Below are 27,830 nucleotides of genomic sequence, written 5' to 3'. Positions count from 1 at the left end.
CGGAGAGCCACTTGGTGTTCAGGTTCGAAACCAGGAGCCTGTGAATTCTAGCCCTGGCTTAGCAATGAAAATGCAGCTCGGCAACTTTGAGCCAGCCACTTGCTCACAGCCCCAGGAAGGAGGCAATGGCAAAACACTTTTTTTAGGGTGGGGGGGGAAATTGCCAAGAAAACGTGTGTGCGTGTGTGTGATTGTGTGTGCCCTGATGGCGTGACGTCTCCCTCTTTGCCCCCGCCCCCAAGAATTCATTACCCCGATTTGTTTGCAAGTGGTCCTCAAGTTACAACGGCAACCGTGAGGAAATTTCTCTTGCTAAGTGAGACAATTGCTGTGTGAGTTTTTGCTCTGTTTTACAACCTTTCCCGCCACGGTGGTGGAGTGAACCTGCAGTTTTTCACTGAGTGGTAAACACGGTCGTTAAGTGAACCCGGCTGACCCGTTTGTTGCAAAGGAGATCACGCGACTCCCCGGGACGCTGCAATTGTCATAAAGTCAGTTTGCCAAGCGTCTGAAATTTTGATCACATGACCACAGGTTGTAAGTGTGAAAAACGGTCATAAGTCCCTTTTTACGGTCATGGGTCCGAAAGGAGTTGGTGGATTATAAATGAAACAAATTAAATTAAAATTTTCAGTTCCGTTGAAACCTTGAACAGTCACTAAATGAGGACTGCCTGTAGGGATTCAACCTTTGAAAGAGGGTTTTTTTCCTCACTTCGCTCCTGAATTTCCCCAGTGAGCCATGATGCGATTGACACCTGCCAGGCCTGTGAAGGGAATGATTGACAAGGAAGGCAGCTACCCATCCACCAGGCCTTCATCGACATCCAAAAATAAAAAAATTAAGCGAGTCAATTAGCCTTTTATTCCAATGATAAACATTTGCAGCCGAGGAGCAACGAGCGAGTGAGTGAAAGGCCGAATGGAAGAGGGAAGGAAGGAAGGAAGGAAGGAAGGAAGAGGAAAAGGAGGGGTACAGGATTCCTGTCTTATTACATAGCAATAAATCAATTCCATTTATAGCAGACCTTGCTGCTGATAAATCTGGGCTGGGGACTGAGTCAAAAAGGGGGCTGCGATTCCATTTGGGGAGGGGCTGTAGTTAACCCAGGAGGCCCTGAGGGCCTTGCTATTCTATTGCATAGCAATATTCCAATAATTCATAGTGAACCCTGTCACTGATAAATTAAGAATTGGGTGGGGGGGAGAGGGGAGGAAGGGATGGGGCACAACAAAAGCCCCATGCATGTGCGACTCATACGCGTGTGCTTGCAAAAAAAAAGTGTGAGGCCGTTTGCCGAAAGGATCTGCTTTGCAATGACGTTTTTGGGATGGTAACTTGTAGTGGGTTCCGGTACGCTAGACGCCATCGTGCCAGTGGTGAAAATTGACCTACGTGCGCAGTTCCATGTCTCCGGTGTGCACGAGCGTGCATGTGAGAGTTCACATGCACAGGAAGTGAAATCTCATGAGGGGACGCATACGCATGAGAAATTTTGGCGATCTTTTCATTCTGCACATGCACGGTAGCAAAAAAGTAAGCAAAATCTCACGTGCGCGTGTGCGTCCCGTCACAAGATTTCACTTCCTGTGCATGTACAGAAGCAAAATCTCACTCGGATGCACCCATGCACACGCCAGAAACAGAGCTATGCATGAAGCTCTATTTGCGCTACCAATACGATGGCGTCAACCGTACCGGTAGGAACCTCGTGAGCGGTGGAGCTGAAGGGAGCATCTAAACACCAGAGCTAATTTTAGGGGGCCCTGGGGGGGTCCCAGGCCTCAATTGGGGGCTCTCAGCTCAGAAGTTGTTGTCGATGTTCCACACATCGCCGCTGAGGGCATTGGCGGCCCCCTGCAGTGTCCAGGTGACGAGGGCCAGTTGTCGGCGGAAGAGAACTTCGTCGAATGATTCCGGGGCATCCCGCAGGAGGCTGACGTGGTCCAGAAGGGCCCTCAGGGTGTGGGGTCCCCGGCCATGGATGATGTGCCGGAAGGGAGTCTCGGTCACCGCCACGTATTGAGAGAGGAAGTAAAATTCCACCTGGAACAGAGAAACACAGAGAGGCGTCCTTTGGCCTGGTTGAAGGGGGCCGTGTTCCCCAAAGGGCCACTGCTGGGCTGAGGGATTGGGGACCCCCCAGAGCCACCAATCTATGATCCTGCAGGATTTGGGTCTGGGGGCTTTCCCCCACTGCCTAACAAATGTTATTCAGGCAGACAAGCTGCTTTGGCTTGTGAAGGCAGTTACCTCAGAAACTTTCCTGAGGTGTGGACCACAACTCCCAGAATTCCTCAGTCAGCAAAGCCAAGCAAAACTGGCTGGGGAATTCTGGGAGTTGTAGTCCTCCCCCCTTTAAAGCTGAAAAATAGTTTGAAATCCATGAAAATGAGCGATGTAATGAGAACGCCCCCCTCCTCGAATTCAATCCCAGCCGCACGTGGGGGGGCAGCCCACTTTCTTCCCTCCCACGTGGAGTGGAGGAGGGGAAACAATGCCCCCCCACTTTTCAGCCCCCCCGCCCTCTCAGGGCTCCCAGCCTCACCCGCATGATGCGGACGTTGAACATCCGCAGAAGCCGCTCGTTGTGCTCCTCCGAGGTGTAGATGTCACGGCGCAGCTTCTCGGCGGCCCGCGCGTAATCCCCCCGCGCCGAGTACATCCACTGCAGGGTGAGACCCCGACTCTGGGCGAGGGAGAAGCAGAGGGGCAGGGGGCAGGGTGTGAAGACCGGCTATGGGGGCGCAGACTTCCCCCTTCCAGGAGAGAGGCGTCACAGGTAAGCGGCACAGGTGAGCGTTGCCCGTTTCCTATCTCCTGCTGCCCCCTGCTGGACGCTACCAGGAAATGCAGCCAGGCAGAGTTTTTCCTGGGATGCTAAAAATCACATTATTTTTAAAAAGATGGTGGGGGGCTCTCTGATTTGGGGTCGTCTTAGGGGTGTGATGTGGCTTTTCTCCTGCAATGTGGGCCGGTTAAGAATTTGGGGGACCTCGCCCACCCCACCTCAAATTTTTAGACACATAGAACTGACCAAGAAAGTTTTGCAGAAAATGCTGAAGGGCCAACTGGGTTTAGGCTGAAAGCGTTGGGCTAGGAACCAGGAGATGGGGAGTTCTAGTCCCGCCTTAGGGATCAAAGCTGAATGGGTGACTTTTATGCAAATCACCAGGTGATGGGACATTCTAGTTCTGCCTTAGGCATGAAAGCCAATTGTGTGACTTTGGGCCAATCACCAGACGACTGGGAGTTCTAGTCTGGCATGAAAATAACAGGCTGTGTCCACTCTCTTTCAGCCCAACCCACCTCATAGGGTTTTCACGGCAGGGAAGTAGGAGGAGGGGAAGGATTCAATTGAATAACGTGGCGATTAATGACCCCATCCCCCCACATGCAGGGGGGGTGAGGGAAGGGGAGGGGGCAGAGCCCACCTTCAGCTGGGCGTTGAACTGGTTGAACTGGTTGATCTCCGGCAGCAGGGCTTCTCCGTAGCACCAGTAGTCGAGGGGCAGCAGGTGGTCGTGGCTCAGCTTGATGAGCAGGTGCCCCACCACCTCGGCCACGGTTTTGGCCACGGCCGGCAGCCGCCCCTGGAGAGCCCGGTTGAGGTGGTCGTAGGTATCCAGCATGGTGTTGAGGAAGGGGTACGGGCGCGAATACTGAAGAGGGAGGGTGCAGAGATAGAGAGAGGGCAAAACATGAAAGGCTGGCGTGAAGGGGGGGTCCCGTTGCCCTCAGGGTGCCCCCTCCAGCCTGTTTAGTGACCGTTCACTAAGTTACAACAGCGCTGAAAAAGGGGACCGTTTTTCAACCCCTTGTGACGGTCGTCATATCCTTGCGGGTTAACATGAAACATAATTCAGGATGCCTTTTCGACCGACTCGCATTATGACGTGTCCCAGGGTCCCACGAACCCCCCTGGCATGTGAACTCCCGGCAATGGATTCGCTTAAGGACGGCAGGGGTCCCCTTCACATCAGTGGGGAGAAAGTTCATGAAATGGGGCAGAAACTCGCTCAGCTGGTTAGCGACAGGAATTTGGAGGTCGATTGGGGTCATAAATTGGGGACCGTCCATCTTGTTTTGTATGGACGAAGAGGGTCTTGCTGACACCAATTTGGGCAAGAAGGGGGGGTCAGGCATCTCACCTCTGCAAAAGAGAACTCCACTGCCGGGACTCCCCCGAACGAGGTGAAGGCGAAGGCGCTGCTGTCCATGGGGAGGGGCTGGGTGCTGGGGAGGGAGAAAAGCCCACCTGGTCAGTGGGGGTCAAAGAGAAGGGAGGGCCGAGGATTCCAGAAATGAGATTTGGGGGGACTTTGAGCCTGTAGAAACCAGCGGGATTCCTGCAGGACAGACTTTATGGGTGGACTTCAACCCCCATAATTCCCCAGCTCTCACAGCGGACCTCAAGATGGCTGGACTACAACTCCCAGAGTCCCCCAGCCATCATAGCGGACCTTAAGATGGGTGGACTACAACTCCCATAATCCCCCAGCCATCATGGTGGACCTTAAGATGGCTGGACTATAACTCCTGGAATTCTGGGAGTTGAAGTCCACCATTCCTAAAGGGGTCAAGTTTGCATTCGGTCAGCTGGGGAATTCTGGGAACTGAAGTCCAGCCTGCTTTCAAGCTGCGAAGGTGAAGAAATCCCGATGAAGCCATTGGCTAATCCTGGAGCTCTGCCCTGATTTTGGGGGCGGGTAACCAAAGGGGCAGACTTGGGGGAGGGGTCTGAAAGTCTGGGTTCAAATCCCCCTTACCCCTCATTTTCCCATCGCTGGCCCTGCTCGGTCATTTGCTCAAAGATGCTTTGACCACTGCGGTTGGGACTGTCCACCTTGAAGGGAGGAAATTATTTTATTAAGAGTCGGAAGGGACCTTGGAGGTCATCTAGTAGTCCAACCCTCTGTGAGATGGACAGCTAGTCTGCCCCATCACACACACCCGGCCATGGAGACCCCACCTGCCCTTACCTGCTTAATGACGCTCTCAATGAGGCTGATCAGGGCAGGGCTGGTCTTAGCTATCAATCGGTCGTCTCCTGTGGAAGAGACCGAGGGCCAAGGTTCTAGTCCTCAGGACCCACTTTTTTTCTTTTTAAAAAGGATTCTCCCATCCCTGTGTTTCCGGGCAATTGGGAGTCTCTTATCAACCTCGGAGAGCAAAGGGGAGAGTCTCCCCCCCCTCTCCTGAGCTGGGCCCCACACCCCGAAACCGAGGAGGGGGCTGCCTGCCTCCCGTTGTCCACTCACCCAGGACTGCATTGTCCAGGCTGATGTAGGCCGCAGCTTTCAGGTGTAGCATGGTCAGGTACCCCTGTGGAGGTCAGAGTCTGTTTTAAAAGTGGGGTAAAAGTGGGGGGCTCCCCCATTCCAGAGATCCTCCATGGGGCAGCTAGGACCAGCAGCCCGCCCGCATTCCAATGACCCCCTGCCCATTTACCTCTAGCCACTCGGTGGAGCCCACGCTGCCAAAATCGCCCGCGTCCCAGCTCACAAAGAGCAGGCTTCTTCGTAGCTGGAACCCTGCGGTGTAAGACAACGGGATCTCCATTATGCGTCTCTCGAACTCGTGACCTTCCTGTTCAGCCCCAAAGTGGGCCCCAAAGGTCGTAGGGACCCCAAATGTGGGGCCTTTGAAAGCAGCTTTATGGGCAGTCCTCGATTTATGACCATTCACTTAGTGACCATTGGAAGTTCCGACGGTGTTGGGAAAAACAACGTGACTTCTCGCCATATTTACAACTGTGTTGCAACGTCCTAGGTCACGTGACCTTGTGAACAGCAAGATCAAGTGGGGGGGGTGTGAATATACACTTAACGACCATGTGGCTAACTTAAAAATGCAGTGATTCACTTAAGGAGGTCAGAGAGAATGAAATGGGCGAAAGTTGGTTTCGCGACCATCTTGCTTAATGACGGGAATTTTAGTTTCGATTGTGGTTGTATGTCGAGGACTACCTATATTGCAGGGGGATACTGGGATCTTATGAAGGGACCCCCCCCCCACACACACACAGCCACACCCCCTCTATCACGGGCTTACCGTTCTGCACCATGGCGACAAAAGTCCGGGCCAGTTCAAGCAAAATGGCCGTGCCCACTCCAGACCGGGTGGCTCCAGGCCCTAGGGAATCTCTCTGGGCTCCCACGATCAGATAGTGATCTAGCGGGTCCAAAAGGATCAGAAGAGATCAACCGCAGAAGAGATCAACCGAGTTATGTTGTGAGCCACCCCGAGTCTTCACAGAGGGGCGACATACAAATCTAATAAATTATTATTATTATTATAACCCCCAAACTTCCTCTCTTTTTTTGGACAACGGAACAAGGGGGAACTCCGTGGCACCACAGCATTGGCCAGGCCCCTTCCTCCCCCCTTCTCTCTTCCTTGCTGCACAACTCTGAAATTCCATGCCCATCGTACCAGGTTCGAATTTGCCCTCGATGCAGCCAAAAACGTTGTTAATCATCACCGACTGCCGGACATTGTGCACCCCGAGTTGCAGGCGGAAACTGGGGTCCCCAGGACCAAGCAGGTAGGGGACCTCCGGAAGGCGACCCCTCCAAGCAGCGGGGGCTTGGGGTCCTGTCAGCTGTCTGCAAAGAGAATCAGAAATGAAGCCCCCTAGAGTCTTTGGGGAGATGGATTGCATTAAATTAAATTAAATTAAATTAAATTAAATTAAATTAAATTAAATTAAATTAAATTAAATTAAATTAAATTAAATTAAATTAAATTAAATTAAATTAAATTAAATTAAATTAAATTAAATTAAATTAAATTAAATTAAATTAAATTAAATTAAATTAAATTAAATTAAATTAAATTAAATTAAATTAAATTAAATTAAATTAAATTAAATTAAATTAAATTAAATTAAATTAAATTAAATTAAATTAAATTAAATTAAATTAAATTAAATTAAATTAAATTAAATTAAATTAAATTAAATTAAATTAAATTAAATTAAATTAAATTAAATTAAATTAAATTAAATTAAATTAAATTAAATTAAATTAAATTAAATTAAATTAAATTAAATTAAATTAAATTAAATTAAATTAAATTAAATTAAATTAAATTAAATTAAATTAAATTAAATTAAATTAAATTAAATTAAATTAAATTAAATTAAATTAAATTAAATCTCCCCCTGTTTCCAACCTTTGCCTGCATTCGGCCCTTTGCCCCCCCCCCCAACTACACACCGGAGCAGGCGGGCAGCCACAGTGGCACTGATGGGGTGAGCCGGGATGGTGGGCAGTCCCGATGATTTTACGGGGGGGAACTGGGTGTGGTTGAAGGATGGGAAGCCGGGGCTGTATGGATCTCCGGCCCCCATATGAACCTGCAAGGCGGGGGGAGAAAAAAGGGGCTAGGAAAGCTACACGGAGCCTCCCTGGCTCAATGCAGCCTAGCTGGGAGCAGGTTGTGGCAGCGGCTTCCCACTCCCCCCCCCGATGCACCAGAAAGGCCCCTCTGCAGGTAGCAGAATGCAAAGTGGGGAGGGGGCAGCTGCTTCTTACCTCCCTCGCCCCCCCCCCCCAAATTTACTCACATGCCCGTAAATGCTGATGTTAGGGAACAAGCCCAGTTTATGGGGGTCTTGGGGGATGTCACTGGGGTCCGGGTAGATGAGGACGCCCTTCACCTGGCGAGCCTCTGCATTGGCCACCTTGACCAAGGAGGGGGGAGAACATGCTCAGAATGACCATTCCCCTTTCACCACCCTTCCGCAAAGCCCCCCACCTTCGAGTCTCTTCTGCCCGGCTCCCAATCGAGCCCCCCCTTCCCACAGGGAGGGTGCTGTGGATGTGTGGCCCTCTCCCCAATTGCAAGACTGTCACCTGTCTTCCCCCCTCCTCTGCACAGCTGCACCTTCAGGGTCCGGAAAGCTCACCTGTCCACTCCCCCCAGACAGGTGACCCTTCTAGAGACGCCCAGAAGCCAGCAGTCACAGCCAGAGTTTTTCTACCATGCGATTGTGTGTGTGTGTGAGGGGTTCCGATAGAGTAGTGCTGTAGCCTAGAGGCGGGGCTCTGGTCACAATCCAAAGGCTGCAAGTTCGAGCCTAGGTAGAGGCCGATATTTCTCTCTATGGGCACTATATACTGTATTTTTTGGAGTATAAGACACACTTTTTTCCTGCCTAAAAGAGGCTGATTATTAGGGTGCATCTTATACTCGAATGTAGCTTTTTTTCCAGCCCTAACTACCTGCTAACTATCTTCCCAGCTCTTATCTTGCAGGTTCTTTCATTGTTACTCTTTTCAAATAATGTTTTCCAATCCCTAAGTCTTTGCAGGGGTTTTCTCATTACTCTCACTTGCTCTCAGTAAGTTTTATTCCAGCCCTAACCAGGTGCTAACAATGTTCCCAGCTCTTCCCAGCTTGCAAGCTCTTTCATTGTTACTCTCTGTGAAGAATGTTTTCCAAGCCCTAAGTCTTTACAGGGGTTTTTTTCATTGCTTTACTTGCTCCAAATGTTTCTTTAAGGCCCTAAGCAGATGCTAATGATGTTCCCAGCTCTTCCTGGCTTGCAAGCTCTTTCATTGTTACTCTCTCCAAATAAGTTTTTTTTAAGCACTAACCAGGGGATAAAATAATGTGCTGAAGCTGACCAGGCTAAGGACACTAGCCAGATGAATACCTGGTAGGCAGATTCTTTTCCCTATTTTCCTCCCCCAAAACTAAGGTGCATCTTATACTCCGAAAAATACGGTATATCTGCCGCACAAAACTCCGTACTGGCGACAGGGAAGTAAATCTGGCCAGTAAAACACTCAGCAGCATTCAGTTCTCTGGACTCTACACCAATGCTAAGATGATAGCGGGTTGTCTACAGCAGTGATTTTCAACCTTTTTTGAGCTGCGGCACATTTTTTACATATGCAAAATAATGGGGCACCTTGAGCGTGGGGGGGGAGTGGGGGGGGCTAAAAAAAGTTTGGACAAAAAATTCTCTCTCTCTCTCTCTTCCTCCCTTTTGCACTATTTCTCTCCCTCTTTCTCTTCCTTCCTTTCTCTCTCCATCCCTCTTTCTCTCTTCCTTCCTTCCCCTCTTTTTTGCTCTCTTTCTATCTCTCCCTCCTTCCCTGCCTCTCTTTCTCTCTCTCTCGCGCTTTCTTTCTCTTTCTCTCTCTCTCTCGCTTTCTGTCTCTTTCTCTCTCTCTTGCTTTCTTTCTCTTTCTCTCTCTCTCTCGCTTTCTTTCTCTCTCGCTTTCTTTCTCTTTCTCTCTCTTGCTGAGCTTCGCGGCACACCTGACCATGGCACACTGGTTGAAAAACACTGGTCTACAGTGTTGGGGCACAGCCCGGCTCACCTTTTCGGCATAGCTGATTTTCCCTACGCGGATGATGACGAGGTGTCCCCGCGGACTCTGCCCCATCTGCTCCAGCACTGCAAAGTCCTCTCTGCGCCCATAGTTGGCATAGACGAGGCCCCCCTGAGGACAGAGAGAGAGGGAGGGGGAATCCTTCAAATGGGGGTGGGAGGGAGAATCCCCTCCCCAAGGGAAGAGACAATGCAAGACACCCCCCCAGCCCCCTCCCCACTGCCTAGGCTCTTCTGGGCCGAGGACTTTTTTTGAAATTTCTCTCCAAGACCTTCCAGCGCTGGGTGAAGTCTATCTTAATTCCCTTTTGTATTTTAGCATTCCTCTGCCGACTCAGCAATAGGCAACAACGGGCCGACTTACGACGATTCATTTAGTGACCGTGCAAAGTTACAACAGTCAGTGGAAACAGGGACTTGTGACCGATTTTCACACTTATTATGACTGTTTCACCACCTTCACGGAATAAAATTCAGACGGTCGGCCACCGACTCGTATTTATGATGCCTGCGGTGTCCCAGGGTCATGTGATCCCCCTTTTGGGTGAAGCTGAATTCACTCAATGACCATTTGATTCATTTTAAAATGGCAGCGATTCACTTAACAGCCATGATGGGAAAGGTCATAAAACAGGGCAAAATTGTCCTAATTTACCTTTGGTATCATTGTTATATAATATAAATGATATAATTATAGATCATATAACTGAGCTTAGTCTAGCTTAGCATCAGGAATCAGGTCATAATTTGAGGACTAACTGTGTGCCAAGTTTATAACCCATGGACTTCAATTCCCAAAATTCCTCAGTCAGCTCCCAGGGAATTCTGGGAGTTGAAGTCCAGAAGTTCTTAAAGGGGCAGAGTTTAGAAACCAACATGGAGGCCAGACTGGGTGGAATGGAGAGGATTTGTACCCCTGAATCTCTGTTCCTGTACCCCAAATGGACCCTGTTTGTGTCTGCAGCCTTGAAGGGAGTGTTGCCCAGTGGGCAGAGCACTGGACATTACCGTAACAATGCCGTAGGCACTGTAGGGACAGTAGACCTCCGGATCCTCCAATGGCAGCTCCTCTATCACGGCCCCCCCAGCATCCACCTGGTGAAGGAAGTTGGGTCGCCCCCTGAAATAAAAGATTGGGGGGTTAAAAGCCCCCCCAGTCCCTGTTTCTCCCCCACAGTACCCCATACTGACCGGTCGGGGCGCTGGAGCCCTACGTAGTGGCTATCGGTCCAGCTGTGGTCCAGGCCGAAGGAGGCGAAGGCTGCCAGGACGTGGCTGGAGAGGGCGTCCAGGCGAGCGGAGCCGGGAGGGTGGGGACCCTCACTCACTTTTCTGCAGGGGACGGGAGAATATGATGATGGTGATGATGATGGGGATATCGATTATTAATCATAATCATATGAATGATAAACATTTCATGATGAATCTATAATCATTAATCATCATTTGTTGTTGTTGTTATTCACAAAAAACAGTAATACACAGCAAACAAGATTTATATGCTGGATATCGTATCACAATATCACAAGTTGAACACTTTACTCTTATCGTTTGTGAGCCGCCCCGAGTTCGCGGAGAGGGCGGCATACAAATCTAAATAATAAATAAATAAATAAATAAAATCATCACCATCATTTACTTACTTACTTATTATTTGCCCTTATAGGCCACGGTGGACTTGGGGCGGCTTACAACAAATAAAAACAATAAAAGCATTCTAAATTCAAACAACAACAACAACAAAACATTATTTTTATTTTTATTTTTATTTTTATTTTTATTTTTATTTTTATTTTTATTTTTATTTTTATTTTTATTTTTATTTTTATTTTTATTTTTATTTTTATTTATTTTTTATTTTTTATTTTTTTATTTTTTTTTAGTTTTAGTTTTAGTTTTAGTTTTAGTTTTATTTTTAGTTTTATTCTTATTCTTATTTTTATTTTTATTCTTATTCTTATTACTACTACTACTACTATTACTATTACTATTATTATTATTATTATTATTATTATTGTTATTATTATTGTTATTATTATCACTACTACTACCACTATTTCTCCGTAGGGCTACGCAACTGTAACACAAACCCCCCCAAAGATTTTTTTTTCAAAAAGGAATTTTTAAAAAAAGGTAAAATAACAACAAGAAAACAAAGAAAGGAAAGGAAAGGAAATTTTTAAAAATACATCACTGTTTGAAGAAAAAAAATGGAAGCCCTGCCAGGGACCTCTCGGGAGGGCTCCTCTCTCTTTTGACGGTGAGATCTTTGCACGTGACCCCTCCCCCAACACACACACAAACACACACACACCACATTTCCAGTGGGGAATTCCTGTCGCTGAGCTGGGATGAAATTCGGGGGTGGGGGGAAGGCCCTTCAAAGTGACCGATGCCTCGAGGGGCCCATCCTTCTTCCTTGTTCGGCTGGGGAACCTGCACTCCCTCTCCATGAGTGAGGGGGGAGAGGAAGTCCCCCCACCCCACCCCGTTGTCCGGAGAGACCCCCCTGGCCACCCCCGCAAGGTTGTCTACTTTCCCAGGGGGCCCCTCACCGTATCGTCCCCTCGATGGTCTCCTCGTCAAGATATTTCTGGAACATCTCCCTCAAATCGCTCCAGTACAATGGGGGTGGCCCTCGGGGGTCCTCAGCCGGCCGGTAGGGCCCGTCCTCGTTGATCATGGGCAAGAAGTCCCCGCAGGCCACACAGGACCCCCGCCGGGTGGAGATGTAGCCCAGGAGGAACCCTGGAACGGAGGGATGGCAGAGAACGGGGCACGTGGTTAAGAGGTGGGGGTCAAAGGTCAAACCCCGAAGGGTCTGAGGCCAACCGGACCACGCGTCGTCTCCACTGGGCCCCCTTCTCAAAGAAGGCGGTCCCTAGGAAACATCCGTGAAGGGGCCTTTGGGACCCCTACTCAGTATTGGGGCACTCAAGAAGGAAGACCACATCAGTGGGTCTAATGTTTGGGACCACAACCCTGAGCAAAAAGGGGCCCAAAACCCAGATGGCAACAAGAGCGGGGGCTCCGGAGCCCCTTCCTCACCGACAATGAGCAGAACGAGCCCCACCAACGCCAGGTAGACACCGGTCTTCCACCGTTTCGGCTGCAGAGTCTTCCGGCTGCAGGAAGGGGGTCTGTTGGGCCCCTCAGCTTCCTCCATCTTGATCTGGAGACCCCCCGGATCGGGGTCCCCATCGTCCTCGGTGGCGTTGCGGTAAATGGTGTAGGACCGTTGCCCAGGTTTCTGTCGGATCTGGAACCGAAAAGGGGAAAGGCTGGCTTTTCAGACGGTTCTACCTCGCAGGGGCGTCATGCCGGGAATACAAAGGAAGCGAGTTGATGGCTTTAAGGGGGGGGTCGCTCTGGGTCAGAAGGGGGAGTTGGTTGGTTCAGGGCTTACCACTCGCTGCAGGCGCGCCGTCCAAAACTCCATCGTCCCCGGCAGGTCCCCAAGCTGCCCTGCCGAAAGAGAGGCGGGCACAAATCCTCAAGGCCTCCACCAATGCCAGGCAGTTATCAGGGCCCACCGGGCCTCCCCTCCACCAACGGGCCCTGCGAGAGACGTGCCTGCTGCGGCGTCCTTATCAGCACCGCGTGCTCGGCAGGGGGTTATCAGCTGGCCCAGCCGGGAGTCCACCCGGCTTGGAAGGCTGGGCCCGCAGGAAGGATATGTCCCTTAAGCTGCTTTGCAAAGCAGCCGGGGCCCCTTTAAGGCTTGCGGACTTCAACTCCCAGAATTCTCCCAGGCTAGCAAAGCAGCCAAGCTGACCAGCGAATTCTGGGAACTGAAGTCCAGAGGTCTTAAAGGGGCCACCCCTGGATCTCAAACCGACTTCAATATCTCCACGGCCCGTGGCTCTCTTTCCACCTTGCTCAGTCCCCATGGGATTGTGGGGTGCATATAGAATTAAGTCAAGTCAAGTCAAGTCAAGTCAAGTCAACTCAGGTCAAGTCAAGTCAAGTCAAGTCAAGTCAAGTTAAATTAAGTCAAGTTAAGTTAAATTTCCCAGCCTGTCATTCCAGCCAAGAGCTTTGGGATCTCCTAGTGGTGCCCTGACAACCAGGGCACAAAGTTAGCTCCCTTTTGGCCACTGAGCTAAGCTGCTGCCTCCCTGAAGTTGATGCCGACTTGGGTTTATTGGGGTGCATGAGGCCCACTTGCCTTTGGGGGGGGGGTGTTCCGCTATGGGGGCTCGGTTGTCTCCCTCCCCAGGTATAAAAAAGTGCACAACCACAATAACAGATTGTGGGGTTGTGCAGCAGCCAAAGGACCACAACCTGGGGTTTTTTTGGGTATGGAAATCCATGATGTGGGAAGGAGCTAGACCTGGTGAACATCTGCCTGAGGGAGAGTTTGTGACAGCCTCTGCCCCTGAGGATTGGCAGTGTGTGTGTGTGTGTTTGTATGTGTGTCTGTGTATTTTTCCACCCCCATCTGGCCACCAGCACACAAAAAGATTGTTGACTTTGCTCTTGCAACACCCGATTGCTACAGAGAGCTTGCTCTCTACCTTTGCGGGCAATGGGGCACCTAAGGGTCACTTAGACGGCCCCATTTTTCTGCTCATCCGGAGACTCCATTTTTTGGGGGGCTCACCCCACAAGTCTCCTCCTGGTCCCCCCTCCCCAGAAACACAGACCCCAGGAATCCTTTTGGCCCGGAATGGGGGTGAAGGCGCCTCTGGAAATGGGGCAGGATAAATTGTGGGCTGGTATAATTTTAAAATTCTGCTCAAATAATTTATTTGAATTGTATTTCCAATGACTCGAAAATCAATGAGTGGGGGGCTTCCTCCACAACCGCCCCCAACCCAAAACCCTCAAATGAATGCCCCCCCCATTGGGGTCGGCACCCCCACCGGGCACAAAATCCCCTTCCCACACTGACCCCCAACCGAACCTCTGATCTTAAAATGCTGGTGGGAATGGGGCCTGGGTCTCTTTAAGAGGGTCTTGGGGTGGGAAATCATGCCCCCCCCCATGGAAGGAGGGGTTAAGGAGGTCCTTAAAGGCACACACACACCCTCCCCAGCTTTGGGGGCCTACAAGTTATACAACATCCAACACAAATCTCATATTCCCATGCACCTCTCTTCATTGGGGTTTTTGGAGAGTGATGCCAATCTCAGCCCCCATTTTTCCTCCTGAGCCCCCCCTCCTGAGCCCCCCCAGTCTTGGGGGACATGGGGACCCAGGGGCCCTCCTCCCTCCAAAGAGAGCCCCAACTCACCACTGGCACTTGAGAGCCCCCCCACCCGTCCAGCCGGCCCTGGACTGCCGCAGCGGACAGTGGAACAGACAGCCCTTGGCCTCTTTGGGGCAGCTGCTCCTCCCTCTGGGGCGGCCACTCAGCATTGCCCCCCCCCCCCAAGAGAGGAGCTGTGCATGAGCAGAGGGGGGGGAGGTGATCAATCTCTGCTTTTGGCTGGTGTGTGTGTTATTAAAGTCCGCATTCGACTGCTTAAAGCCAGAAAGTATAAAAATATGGGTGGGGGGGGCATCGGGTGGCCCCCATACGTTTTAACCCGGGGAGGGCAAAGTGAGCACCCAGATACCCCCCTCCCAATATTATTTGTTTGTTTGTTTGTTTGTATTAGAGTTGGATGGGACCTTTGAAGGTCATCCAGTCTGACCCCACAGCTCAACCCGGAGTTCCTACTCCATTTTGAGAGACAGACAGTTGCCCAATTTCCCCTTGCAGAAGGCATTGCGTAACCCTTATTTATTTATTTATTTACTTACTTACTTACTTATTTATTTATTGAAACATAGAAGAGACTGACGGCAGAAAAAGACCTCATGATCCATTTAGTCTGCCCTTATACTATTTCCTGCATTAGGATGGATCTATGTTTATCCCAGGCATGTTTAAATTCAGTTACTGTGGATTTATCTACCACGTCTGCTGGAAGTTTGTTCCAAGCATCTACGACTCTTTCAGTCAAATAATATTTTCTCATGTTGCTTTTGATCTTTCCCCCAACTAACTTCAGATTGTGTACCCTTGTTCTTGTGTTCACTTTCCTATTAAAAACACTTCCCTCCTGAACCTTATTTAACCCTTTCACATATTTAAATGTTTCGATCATGTCCCCCCTTTCCCTTCTGTCCTCCAGACTCTACAGATTGAGTTCATGAAGTCTTTCCTGATACGTTTTATGCTTAAGACCTTCCACCATTCTTGTAGCCCGTCTTTGGACCCGTTCAATTTTGTCAATATCTTTTTGTAGGTGAGGTCTCCAGAACTGGACACAGTATTATTCCAAATGTGGTCTGACCTGCGCTCTATATAAGGAGATCACAATCTCCCTCTTCCTGCTTGTTATACCTCTAGCTATGCAGCCAAGCATCCTACTTGCTTTCCCTATCGCCCGACCACACTGCTCACCCATTTTGAGACTGTCAGAAATCACTACCCCTAAATCCTTCTCTTCTGAAGTTTTTGCTAACACAGAACTGCCAATGCAATACTCAGATTGAGGATTCCTTTTCCCCAAGTGCATTATTTGACATTTGGAAACATTAAACTGCAGTTTCCATTATTTATTAATTTATTTGTTTATTCAGTTAATTATTTGTATTAAGAACCGGAAGGGACTTTCGAAGATCATCTAGTCTGACCCCGCAGCTCAAACCAGAGTTCCTACACCAATTGAGAGTGACAGCAGTCCAACCTCCTCTTGAATTGTCGCAATAGGAATCCCCTTTTATTTATTTATTTCTTTACTTATTTATTCATTAGTATTAGAGCTGCAAGGGACCTTGGAAGGTCATCTAGTCCAACCTGCCAGCTTATTTATCTGTTGGTTGGTTGGTTGGTTGGTCCCCCCCAATGAATTTTGTAAGTTTGGGGGAGTGTCGAAGTGGTCAAACCGATGCCCAGGGATGCCCCCTCCACTCTAACTACCATTGTGTATGGAGAGGGTGGACGGGAGACCCCTCGGCGATGCCTTAAGGGCTTTGCTGCTTCGGTACATCTGGCTGATGTGCGGACTTCAACTCCCAGAATTCCTCTCTCTGGTTGACCTCTCGTTCTTTAGCTGGCCCAGTTTCGCTGCCCCGCAAATGGCAATTTGCCCCCCCAAATGCCCACTTCCCTTCCTTCCCCGCCCCCCCCCCCCACGCCCAATAAAAGGCACCCAGTTTCTTGCGCCGTCAACTGATCCTCCATAGACCAGCGCAGTCTATCTCTAGCAAAGTGGTTGTCTGGGGGCATTAAGGCTGCGGCAGTCCAACAGGTAGAGCATGGAGCAGATCCTGAAAAGGCTTGATTCAGCAGAGGAGGGCAGCCATGGGGGTGGGGGGTGGGGGGAGGATTCATTTATTTCTTTATTTTATGATTAGATTTTGGAAAGGACCTTGGAGGTCATCTAGTCCAACCCCCCGCTGGTGCAGGAGACCTGAATGCCACTCCAGACAAACTGGCAGTCCAATTTGGCCATTGACCGGTGTGCCGGTTTCTCCCTCTCTCTGCCTGGGGGAGGTTTTTTGGGGGTGGTCCCGGCTTTGAATCCTGACTGCCAAATTCTGGTTTGTTCCTGTTTGGCTTGGCAGAGGGGGTGGGGGTGTGGCGGAGTCAGAGGTCTCTTCCGGCTGCTTAGGGCCAGAGGCGCGAGTGACCTTCCAGGCTATGGGGGGGGGAGGCACACTTATGGGGCAACAATAGGTTGTGAGCGGTCAGCAAAACTCGGCTTTAAGGTGTGAAGTGCCTGCTTTAATCGTCTCCTGCTGGTTTCCAAGCCTTGGCAAAACTTAAATGCCCAGAATGCCTTGAACATGCAGGAATCTGGACATTTGAACTCATTTCATAGAATCAAATAAACAAGAGTCCAAAGGGACCTTGGAGGTCATCTAGTCCAACCCGCTGCTTCTATGCAGCTTCAAACCAATTGACTCTTTGAAGAAGGGCAGCCTATTACATTGAAATGATAAATAAATGATTCATAAAATGTTATCCAAAATCTGCTTTAAAACTTCTAGCGTTGGAGCATTCACGGCTTCTGGTGGCAAGCCGTTCCATGGATTAATTGTTCTAATTTCTACTCAGTTCTAAGTTGCTTCTCTCCTTGTTTATTTTCCACCCATTGCTTCTTGTCCTGCCTTCAGGTGCTTTGGAGAATAGGTTGACTCCTTCTTCTTTGGGGCCACCCCGGAGATATTGGAGTCATAGAACTGAGGGACTCTTGGAGGTCTTGTAGTCTGACCCTCACTGGAAATCCACCCAATTTAAAGTCGCCAAGCTTGAATATGGAGATTATTCTCTGGTCATCCAGGTCAGGGTTTTCCCAAAAGGGCTTTTATTTTTCCCCCCTTTCTTCATTTCTCCTCGAAAATGTTTCCATTCTTGGGCAAAAAGCTTCCTGGGCTCTTGAAGAAGGTGAAGCTTCATGAATGAGAAGCGGGAAAAAACAAGAATAGAAAGTCTGGCTGCCTCTAGGGAGAAAATGCACCAAAAGACTGAGGGGGGAAACACACACACACACGAGTTAGGCAAAAAAGCAGGTGTGCCTCTGGGGATGTGCAGAGTGCTTCTTCCATCTCCTCACTTGACTTACATATCCCCCCCCCCCCACTTGCAACCTGCAGTGGCCAATTAGATTTATTATTTGTTATTTGTTATTTGATATTTGATATTTGATATTTGTTATTTGTTATTTGTTATTTGATATTTGATATTTGTTATTTGTTATTTGTTATTTGTTATTTGTTATTTGTTATTTGTTATTTGTTATTTATTATTTGTTATTTATTATTTATTATTTATTATTTATTATTTATTATTTATTATTTATTATTTATTATTTATTATTTATTATTTATTATTTATTATTTATTATTTATTATTTATTATTTATTATTTATTATTTATTATTTATTATTTATTATTTATTATTTATTATTTATTATTTATTATTTATTATTTATTATTTATTATTTATTATTTATTATTTATTATTTATTATTTATTATTTATTATTTATTATTTATTAATAATTTATTAGATTTGTATGCCGCCCCTCTCCAAAGACTCAAAGACTTTATTATCTACTATCTTTTATCTATTATCTATTATCTATTATCTATTATCTATTATCTATTATCTATTATCTATTATCTATTATCTATTATCTATTATCTATTATCTATTATCTATTATCTATTATCTATTATCTATTATCTATTATCTATTATCTATTTATTATCTATTATCATTTTTTAAAATATTCTTATTTACTATTTATTACTTACTACTTATTGATTTATGATTTATGATTTACAATTTACTATTGATTTACAGTTTATGATTTACAATTTACAATTTATGATTCATTTATTATTTACTATTGATCTATGATTTATGGTGCATGGTGCATGGTGTTTGATGTATGATTTATCATTTATCATATTTATCCTTATAAGCCTCCTGACGCCTTCTGGACACTGGGTGGTGTACAACACCATAAAAACACAATATAAAAACAATCCTTTGGGGGACAAAAGAGGCGATTGGCAAAAGCAGATGTTTCTTTGGGAAAGCAGAGCGACTGTTTAATTGAGATCAAACGAGAGCCGACCGCAGCCCTTCCTTCCCCAGCCCCCCCTTGTCCGTCCGTCCGTCCGTCCAGAATCCACCTCACTTTTCCCCCCACGAACCGATTCCCGCCCCAGCTGCTCTCGAAGGAAAAGCGATAAATATCCAGAAAAACTGTACAACCTTTAACTTAATATCAAATATAAACTCTCCAGAAGTCCCATAGACTAAAACTATACATATGTATATATACAGGCACCGGACGGTCCTTTAATTTTTTTTTTAAATGAAACTTGGCTGGCCCGAACGTCAGTCCTTGGTTTACGACCATGACTGACCCCCCTCCCAGAATATCCGTCGCTAAGGAAGGCGGTTGGTAAAAGAATCACGTCCAATTTCACGTCCTTTTGGCAACGGACGTTATGTGAATCACTGCAGCCGTTCCATGGTTCTGACCCCCTCCTGCCTCCCCTGTCGACTTGGCTTGTCAGAAGCCGTAGGTCTCGTTTAGCATCCCCCAGAGACGGGGCAGCCGACATAAATACAGGATGTGGCCAAACACCCTGATTTTGATCGCAGGACAGTGAGGGATGCTGCAATGGCCATAACTCCGAGGACCAGTTCTTTTTTTTCAGTGTTGTTGTAACGGTCACTACACAAGTAGTCCTAAGTCGAGGACTGCTTGCAACCCGGCATTGGATGTACTCCATGGCAGCTGTCAATCACTCATTGTGGCACTTTAAAGAGCCCCCCTCCCGCCCTTTCCCACATTTTGTGGGTGGGGAGAAGGGTGGGGCGGCTACATCATTGTGAAAAGGCCCTTGCCCCATTCCCACAAAATGGGCCGTCCTCTCTTAGTGACCACAGCTGATCCCGAACGCCCCATCGCTAAGCGAGACAGTTGTTAAGTGAGTTTTGCCCCACTTTGCGACCGTTTTGTGCCACCGTTGTTAAGGGAGTCATTGCTGTGGCAGCGGCCGTTAGTGGGAGAAACGGTCCTAGGTCCCTTTCTTCTTCTCCGTTGTAACTTCAGGTGGTCACTAAACAAACGGTCGTAAGTCCAGGACTGCCCTGCAGAGGCTCGACCTTGAGAAACGAGGCTCTTTCACTCAAAAAGGCTTCAATGCCGTGGTTTGATTGACACCTGCCAGGCACGGCTGTCCCCTGACGTGTTCCCCCCACCCCAGCTGATCCGCTCAGCCCTTATCACTCCTGCCCACTTCCTCAAAACAGAATAGCAGAGTTGGAAGGGACCCTAGAGGTCTTCTAGCCCAACCCACGTGCTCGGGCAGAAAAACTCTTGTGCCATTTCTGAACTTTGCAGGAGCTTCAACCCTGGAGGCTTTTAAAGAAGAAACCGGACGGCCATTGGTCAGAAACGGGTGTAGAGTCTCCTGCTTGGGCAGCGGGGTTGGTCAAGATGACCTCGCGGAGCTGCGCATCATCCTCTCGCATCGTCCATCCGGTTGTGGGAGATGCGACGACCGCCCTCCCCAGGCGGAGGAGGACCCTGTCTTATCCCCTTTCGCTCCCTGGATTCAGCTGACCTCTAGAAGTGGCTTTTGGATGAGGGGGGGCTCCTTGGCCATTCGACAGAAGATGGTGTGGACGAGCGCACAGCCAGAGTCGCCATCATGCTGCAGTGTGTGTGCGTCGGTGTCTTTCCAAGCAGCCAACAAAGCAAGCGGTCTCTTCGTCGCGGTCTGGCCTCGGAGAGGGGCTTCTCTTCCCGCCCCACCTGCAGTAAGGGGGGGCACACCGAGCAGCCAGCAGTCCACCCCTGGTCACCTGCCACTCCCTTGGCAAGCACTGGCCATGAATAAGTTGACTTTGCCACGCAGGAAACTGGAATAAATGCTGAAGAGTTTCCCCACCGTTTGGACCCTCAATGTCCGAGTGAGGGGCTCCTCCTGGGGTCCTGCCTATCGGAGAGGAAAGAAGCAAAGAAAGGGTCTTTGGGACCATAGTCCTTGACTATCAACTACAACGGCACCCGGTGTTTCCGTCGCTGAGCAAGACGATTGTTCGATGCCCCGCTTTTCCCGCTGCCATTGTTAAAGGAAATCCCTGCGGTCATTATGTGGGAGCAGTGCGGTCTGGATTCGCAGTTGGGACTTCAACTCCCAGGATGCCCCAGCAAAAGCCGTCGACTTCGCCAGGGACATTCTGGGAGTTGAAATCCACATCTCTTAAAGGGGCCGAGGCGGAGGAAAACACAGAAGCAAAATCTTTGTTGACCTGGGAATGTCATTTCCTGCACGACCAGCCCCTCTGTTCCTAAGCTCTTGGACAAAATAGCCTCTGAGCCTGTGCAAAGGGCCCCCCTGCCCCTGGGCGTCTCCTCACCTGGGCGTTGTGCCTGCGCAGGATCTCGCGGACGCTCCTCAAACCGCTCTCCATCACCTCCAGATGATGGAGGAAAGGTTGCATCCTGGGCTGCTGGCTTTTGACTCGGCTGACGGCGCTGGACAGAAGTGCCTGGCCCTGCCATACCTCCGAGGCCTGCCTGGACCTCTGGGGGACCGGGGAGGGGAGAAGAATGCGGTCAGCCGACGGGTCCTTTCGCCAGTCATAAACTTTGCCCACGCGCGGCATCACCTACTTACGTCCATCGCTCGCCAGTCAGCAAAATTCACCCGCGTGTCCGACACAGTCACATCTTCAAGTAGGTTGCAGACATCTTCACAAAGGTCCGCCTGTGGGGAGGGAAGGGCCCAGGGGGTTGGTCTAGAAGACCTATATGAGGCCCCATCCAGCCCCAGGATTCTATGTTTTGAAGGTTGGAGAGATACACACACCCCATCTGGCTTGCGGGCATCTCCAACAGAATCCGTCTGGGACCGACACAAAACCATCCGGGCCTGGATCTACTACACCCTATACTCATGGAGTAGCCAGATGATGAGAGCTAGAGAGCTTGAAATAGATCTATACTATTCCCTCAACTTTATTTCTTTATCAGTTCTTTTACAAAGAACTCTGGGTGAGATCATCTGAGGACACGGGGTGAGCTATCATCAGTATGCTGATGATACTCAGCTATACATCTCCACCCTGTGTCCACTCAGTGAAGCAGTGGAAGTGATGTGCCAGTGCCTGGAGGCTGTTAGGGTCTGGATGGGGGTTAACAAATGCAGACTCAATCCCAACAAGACAGAGCGGCTGTGGGTTCTACCTCCGAGGGATACCTCCATCTATCTGTCCATTACCGTGGAGGAGGAATTTTGAATGTTGGACATCCTCCTCGATCCACAGCTGACATTGGACCATAATCTTTCGGCTGTGGTGAGGGGAGCGTTCACCCAGGTTCGGCTTGTGCGCCAGTTGTGGCCCTATCTGGATAGGGAGTCACTTCCCACAGTCACTCACTCCCTTATCACGGCAAGGTTCAACTACGGCAATACTCTCTACATGGGGCTGCCTTTGAAGAGTGTTCGGAAACTTTGTCGTGCAAAATGTGGCCTTGTGAGCAGTCATGGGCCTTCCTGGACATGCCCTTGTCTCTCCAACACTCCGCGGACTGCATTGGTTGCTTATTGGTTTCCAGACACAATTCAAAGTGTTGTTTATGACCCATAAAGCCCTACATGGAATGGGACCAGATTACTTATGGGACCGCCTCCTGCCGCATGAATTCCAGTGACCGGTCAGGTCCCACAGAGTCGGTCTTCTCCGGGTCCCATCAACTAGACAACGTCGCTTGGTGGGGCCTAGGGGAAGAGCCTTCTCTGTGGAGGCCCTGGCCCCCTGGAGATTGGTACTGCCCCCACCCTCCTCGCCTTCCATAAGAGTCTAAATACTCATTTATGCCACCAGGCTTGGGGTGATTAAATCTCAGCCCACCTGGCTGACGAATGTTGGCATGGCTGTTGTTTTTGAATGGGTATGGCTGATTTTTAACACCGCTGGTGATTTTAGACTGTTTCTTGGTTTTTAATTTAATTGGATTTATCTCTTGTTTTTATATGTTGCAAGCTGCCCTGAGTCCTCAGAGAAGGGCTGCATATCAATCAATGAATCAATGAATCAATGAATCAATGAATCAATGAATCAAATAAATAAATAATAAAATAATAAATAAAATAATAAATAATAAATAATAAATAATAAATAATAAATAATAAATAATAAATAATAAATAATAAATAATAAATAATAAATAATAAATAATAAATAATAAATAATAAATAATAAATAATAAATAATAAATAATAAATAATAAATAATAAATAATAAATAATAAATAATAAATAATAAATAATAAATAATAAATAATAAATAATAAATAATAAATAATAAATAATAAATAATTAAAATGGGGAGACTACCATAGATCTGTTTCAAGCTCTTCAGCTCTCATTAGCTGAGCTATTCCGAGTCAATTCCGAGCAAGGTCACCCGGAGCAACGGAACCTGGACTTACAATATTCTTCTCCATCTTGCTGGCGTCTTGGATGAATTTGTTCATGACACTCTGGTCGCAGATGGGCTGGGAGGGGGCCAGGAGGGCCGGGTCCAAAGATGCCCACACTAGCAGGAATAGAATCAGGCCTGTGAAGGGTGGGGGAGAAAGAAGGGAACGCGAGGGTCAAGAACAGGCAAAAGGGGCAATGGAACAACATTGGGGTTAACAGAACGACGGGACCAGCAGGGCAACTTACAACTTATTGTTGTAAGCTACCCAGGGTCCTTAGGGAGCTGGGTGGCATATAAATCAAACTAATAAATAATAAAATAAATAAGTAACTGTACAACAGAATAAGGAAAGGTAACAGAATAGAACCATAGAATAACAGAACAACAGAACAAAAGAATAGCAAAATAACAGAACCACAGAATAACAAAAGTATCACTATAACAGAATAGAAAACATAGTGACAGAAAGATGGAGCAAAAGAATAGCAAAAAAACAGAACCATAGAATAATGATGGAATAACAGAATAACAGAACAGAATAACAGCAGGGTAACAGAACAACAGAATAACAGCAGGGTAAGAAAATAACAGACTAGAACAACAGAACAACACAATGATAGAATGGCAGAATAGTGAAATAGAACTACAGAATAACAGTACAGCGGAATAACAAAAGGTAACAGAACAACAGAATAGAACAACAGAACAACAGAATAATAGAATAACAAAACAAAAGAATAGCAAAATAATAGAACCACAGAATAATGATGGAATAACAGAACAACAGAATAACAACAGTAAGAAAATAACAGAATAGAACAACAGAACAAAAGAATGATAGAATAACAGAATAATAAAACAGAACAACAGAATAACAGAACAAAAGAATAACAGAATAACAGAATAACAAAAGTATAATAATACAACAGAATAGAAAAACAGAATAGTAGAAAGATGGAGCAAAAGAATAGCAGAAAAACAACTATAGAGTAATGATGGAATAACAGAACAACAGAACAGAAAACAGTACAGCAGAATAACAAAAGGTAACAGAACAGAATATAGCAACAGAACAACAGAATAACAGAACAAAAGAATAGCAAAATAACAGAGCCATCGAAGAACAGAATAACGATGGAATAACAGAACAGAATAACAGAACAACAGAATAGTAGACACAGAACAGAACAGAACAATGGAAGAATGGAAGAGGAAAGGACCTTCAAGGTCTCCAGGTGGGCACCCAATTTCTTGCGGGCTGCTCCAGGGTGTCCGCTCTCCATCTTTTGGTGACCCAGACAGACCCCCCCATCTCTGCCCTTCCATAATAAGCACCCTCTGGCCTTCTCCCTTGGCCAGCTCTCCATCACTATGCCGGACGTAAGAATCGACCTGGGGGAGTGTCGTCACTCTCAACCCCAGGACTGGCTCAGAAACGGCCCTTCTTCACGGCCCCAGCTGGCAGCCCCCCCCCCATTTCTTTCCACCTTCCCAGGCTGCCCTTCTCACCTCCCCTGCTCCACCACGCGCACCCACTTCAGCCTTCACACCTCTCGGCCCGCAGTGTTGACAGATTCCTTATCAGGCTCTGGCCATTCTTTCCCGAGCTTAACTAAATTTGGTTTCTCTCAAAGGTTGGCCAAAGTCCACCAGCGGTCAAAAACTTGGGAATAGGCACAAGATTTTTCCCACATCCTCAGCTCCGAGGCCACCCGGGCACCGTCCCAGCTCCTGGGCTCCCAGAGGTCATGTAGATGAACCTCATTTTTTCTCTCTTTCTGCCTGGAGACCCCAGCTGCCCCTGCTGCGAACCCACCCAGCCTCCCTCCTCTCCGAAATTGGGTGCATCCCCCCCAAACTCAGACCCCACTTCAGGTTGGTGGTTCTCACCCCCCCTTCCTTGGGCTGCCATTTGTTCTGGGGTGGTAGTGTAGGATCTCCTGCTCGAGGCAGGGGGTGGACTAGATGACTCACAAGGTCCCTTCCAACTCTAATAAATGAATCAATTGAACTCCTGATTTAAATGCCCCCATCTTGCCGATGCTTGGCCAGATGAATATAACAGGTAAGTACAACTCGTCCCCCTCATTGAAACACCACGTTCCCATCCCATGCCTCCCCCTCTTCCAAGGCAGGGGATGATGGGCCACCCTCCCCCAAGAACACCGTGGACTTTGATGGATGGGCAGGGCAGGTTTTTATCCCCTGATGGCCCACCTTTTTGGCCGTCACCCAGCGCCATCGATCCTCCGCGGCTGGCACAGTGAGGTTGCCCTCCCTCTTTGGCAAGCTACCGAACGGACGCCACTTACCAGGGATCCCCATAGCCAACACTTCATGATCCCAGCGACTACCGGACCCCTGTGGCTCCACGGCTCTCCATCGATGGCTGTCGGGGAGGCGCGCGGCTGGCGGTCTCTGGGTCCTCTGTGCCGACAGTGAGCACAGCTCCGTCCGCCTTCCTTCTCCGAGTGGCTCCTGCGATCTACTAGGGAAGCAGTCCACGAGCCACACCGCCAGGTGAGTTTCCAAAGCCGGGCCCTCCTTGCTTGAGTGCCTCTGCAGAACTTTGCTCCCTTGCTTCAGCCTTTCTTCCGAGGGTCCCGGCAAATCCCTGACCGTCTCAGCTTCTCCCTTCCTCCTCTGCTACCCAGGCCCAAGAAGCGATGAAGGAGACCGTCCACCCCGTCTAGGGTCTGGCCCGGTGGTGAAGGTCCCCACTCGAGGTTTGCAGGAGACCCCTGGCCTCTCCTCTTTGCAGACCCCAGCCAGCCCTTTACGAAGCTGCGACAGCAGGCACACGAGGCCGCACGGTTAATGTTTCATCCACCACACACTTTGCTCTGCATCCTAGAACGTCCTTCTCTCTCTCTCTCTCTCTCTTTTCTCCCCACACCACAACAGCACCAGACACCTTTCCTTGTCTGAAGGGAAGAATGTCACTGGACCGACCGGGCCTCGGCCGGCTGCTTTTTTACCAGCAGACGGACGTCAAGGGACCTTTCTCCGCAGGTCGCGCCAGGGCTCCTCCGCGAAGGGCCATGCAAGACGCGGCACGTCTCCCTCTGGACGCTGGCCAGCCACAGGTTAAGGCCTGGAAGGGGGAGAAGGTCAATGGCTTGGCAGCTGGCCACTGACCGGTGCCAGAAAAATGGCCGGAGGATGGCCCGTTTCCTCCCCAAGGACCCCTCAGAGGAGGAAGATCTGGCTTGGAGCCCCGGGCTGTGCGGCTGCCACAATGGGCCATGTGTGGCCTCGGACTCCCTTCCCCAACCCACAACCCCCCTCCCCTCAGCCTTCAAAAAGCCGTGACCCTTGGCCCTCCTCCTGGAAATGGGTGGAAAAGACCCTTCTCACTGGAAACGCCCCCTTCCCACAGCAGCCCCCATGGAGTATGCCCAGGTGAGGTGGGGGCAAGGGGGCCATGACCTCCAGGGAGTCTCCCCTGTGGACAGTTGTGGGGCTGTGTTGCCTCCCCCAGCAGAGTCATGCTCTCTCTCTCTCACACACACACACACCTCAGAAGAGAAAGGAAAGGATATCTCTATTTCTGTCTCTCTCTGCCTCTGTGTCTCTCTGTCTATGTATCTCTGCCTCTCTCTCTCTCTCTTTCTCTCTCTCTTTCTGTCTGTCTCTGAATGTCTCTGTCTCTGACTTCCCTCCCCCAAATAGCAGAAGAGAAAGAGAAGGGATGCACGGAACAACCGAAAGCCAGTTTTTCCCAGACCCGGGTCCTGCTCGGAGCGTCTGAATGCCTCCTCATATCCATCCCGCCCTGGGCCTTAAGCTTTGCCCATTTCAGCTGCTCAATACACAGGGGTCTGTTTGTGTGTGTGTGTGTGTGTGTGTGTGTGTGTGTGTGTGCGCGTGTAGCCCCTCCACATGAGCCTTTAGTTACCTTAGTTTGACTCTTCGCGAGCTTCCTAATTCACAATTCCATCCTGCTTTTTGTTTCGGCCCAGAATTCCGGTGGAGATGGAGGAGTGGGGTAGAAATTGGCAAATGGAGCTCTGGACGGGGGTGTTTTTTTGGCCCAGTTCTAGCGTCCAGCACTTGCTGTCCTGTCCACTCTGTTTCTGATAAAAGCCATTTATGTACACTTGGGCGGGTATAAAACAGGGAGGGGGTGCTTGTTCTTCCGGGCTCCTTTTAAACAGATTAACAGAGTTCGAAGGGACCTTGAGGGTCATCTAGACCAAACCCCCACCCAAGCAAGAGACCTGACCTCTGCCTCTACCTAGGATCGAACCCACAATCTCCTGATGGTGATGCAAGAGCGCCAGCGCTTGGGGACTGGGCTGTGTGTGTGTGTCTGCTTGTCTCGACAGCGCTGAGAAAAGTGACACAAATGTTTTTCACACTTAAGGACCGTTGTCACATTGCCCCCCTGGGTCACAAGATCAAAATTCAGAAACTCGGTCACTGGCTCCTATTTATGATGCTCAGAGTCTCCCAGGGTCACAGGATCTGCCTTTGTTGGCCTTCTGACGAGCTGAATCAATGGGGAAACCAGGTTCACTTAGAGACCAT

General features: G+C 48.7%; 3 protein-coding genes across 3 annotated transcripts in view; all 3 read right to left on the bottom strand.

The window, feature by feature from the left end:
* LOC139175949 (asialoglycoprotein receptor 1-like) overlaps positions 1–27,830 on the bottom strand; it is a 579,489-nt gene that overhangs the window by 351,980 nt on the left and 199,679 nt on the right. The window lies entirely within an intron of this gene.
* On the bottom strand, positions 846–14,688 carry TFR2 (transferrin receptor 2). The gene is made up of 19 exons (XM_070729417.1): positions 14,583–14,688; positions 12,753–12,811; positions 12,395–12,605; positions 11,902–12,094; positions 10,538–10,678; positions 10,355–10,466; positions 9,336–9,458; positions 7,571–7,687; positions 7,221–7,360; positions 6,436–6,608; positions 6,055–6,174; positions 5,452–5,534; positions 5,262–5,325; positions 4,983–5,050; positions 4,770–4,846; positions 4,152–4,236; positions 3,435–3,662; positions 2,549–2,689; positions 846–2,046 (listed from the first exon to the last, which is right to left on the bottom strand). The coding sequence occupies exons 2-19, from the start codon at positions 12,783–12,785 to the stop codon at positions 1,804–1,806; spliced, it is 2,352 nt and encodes a 783-aa protein (XP_070585518.1). The 5' UTR covers positions 12,786–12,811; positions 14,583–14,688; the 3' UTR covers positions 846–1,803.
* EPO (erythropoietin) lies at positions 18,962–25,684 on the bottom strand. The gene is made up of 5 exons (XM_070767409.1): positions 25,613–25,684; positions 23,308–23,435; positions 21,491–21,580; positions 21,231–21,398; positions 18,962–20,806 (listed from the first exon to the last, which is right to left on the bottom strand). Exons 1-5 carry the CDS (start codon positions 25,623–25,625, stop codon positions 20,669–20,671), a joined length of 537 nt encoding a protein of 178 aa, XP_070623510.1. The 5' UTR covers positions 25,626–25,684; the 3' UTR covers positions 18,962–20,668.

This window comes from Erythrolamprus reginae, chromosome Z, assembly GCF_031021105.1.
Source record: "Erythrolamprus reginae isolate rEryReg1 chromosome Z, rEryReg1.hap1, whole genome shotgun sequence".
Lineage (NCBI taxonomy): Eukaryota > Metazoa > Chordata > Lepidosauria > Squamata > Dipsadidae > Erythrolamprus > Erythrolamprus reginae.
Note: the sequence above shows the minus strand (reverse complement) of the source record. Positions and strands in the feature narration are given on the sequence as shown.

Excerpts from the sequence above, each read along its gene's own strand:
- EPO (XM_070767409.1), bottom strand. Across the intron at positions 21,399-21,490 it reads CTGACTGGCGAGCGATGGAC|AGGTCCAGGCAGGCCTCGGA; the intron begins GTAAGTAGGTGA and ends CCGGTCCCCCAG. Across the intron at positions 20,807-21,230 it reads TGCGCAGGCACAACGCCCAG|GCAGGACCCCAGGAGGAGCC; the intron begins GTGAGGAGACGC and ends CCTCTCCGATAG.
- TFR2 (XM_070729417.1), bottom strand. The coding sequence starts at position 12,785 with ATGGAGTTTTGGACGGCGCGCCTGCAGCGAGTG. Across the intron at positions 5,326-5,451 it reads GCTCCACCGAGTGGCTAGAG|GGGTACCTGACCATGCTACA; the intron begins GTAAATGGGCAG and ends TGACCTCCACAG. Across the intron at positions 2,047-2,548 it reads TCAACGTCCGCATCATGCGG|GTGGAATTTTACTTCCTCTC; the intron begins GTGAGGCTGGGA and ends TCTCTGTTCCAG.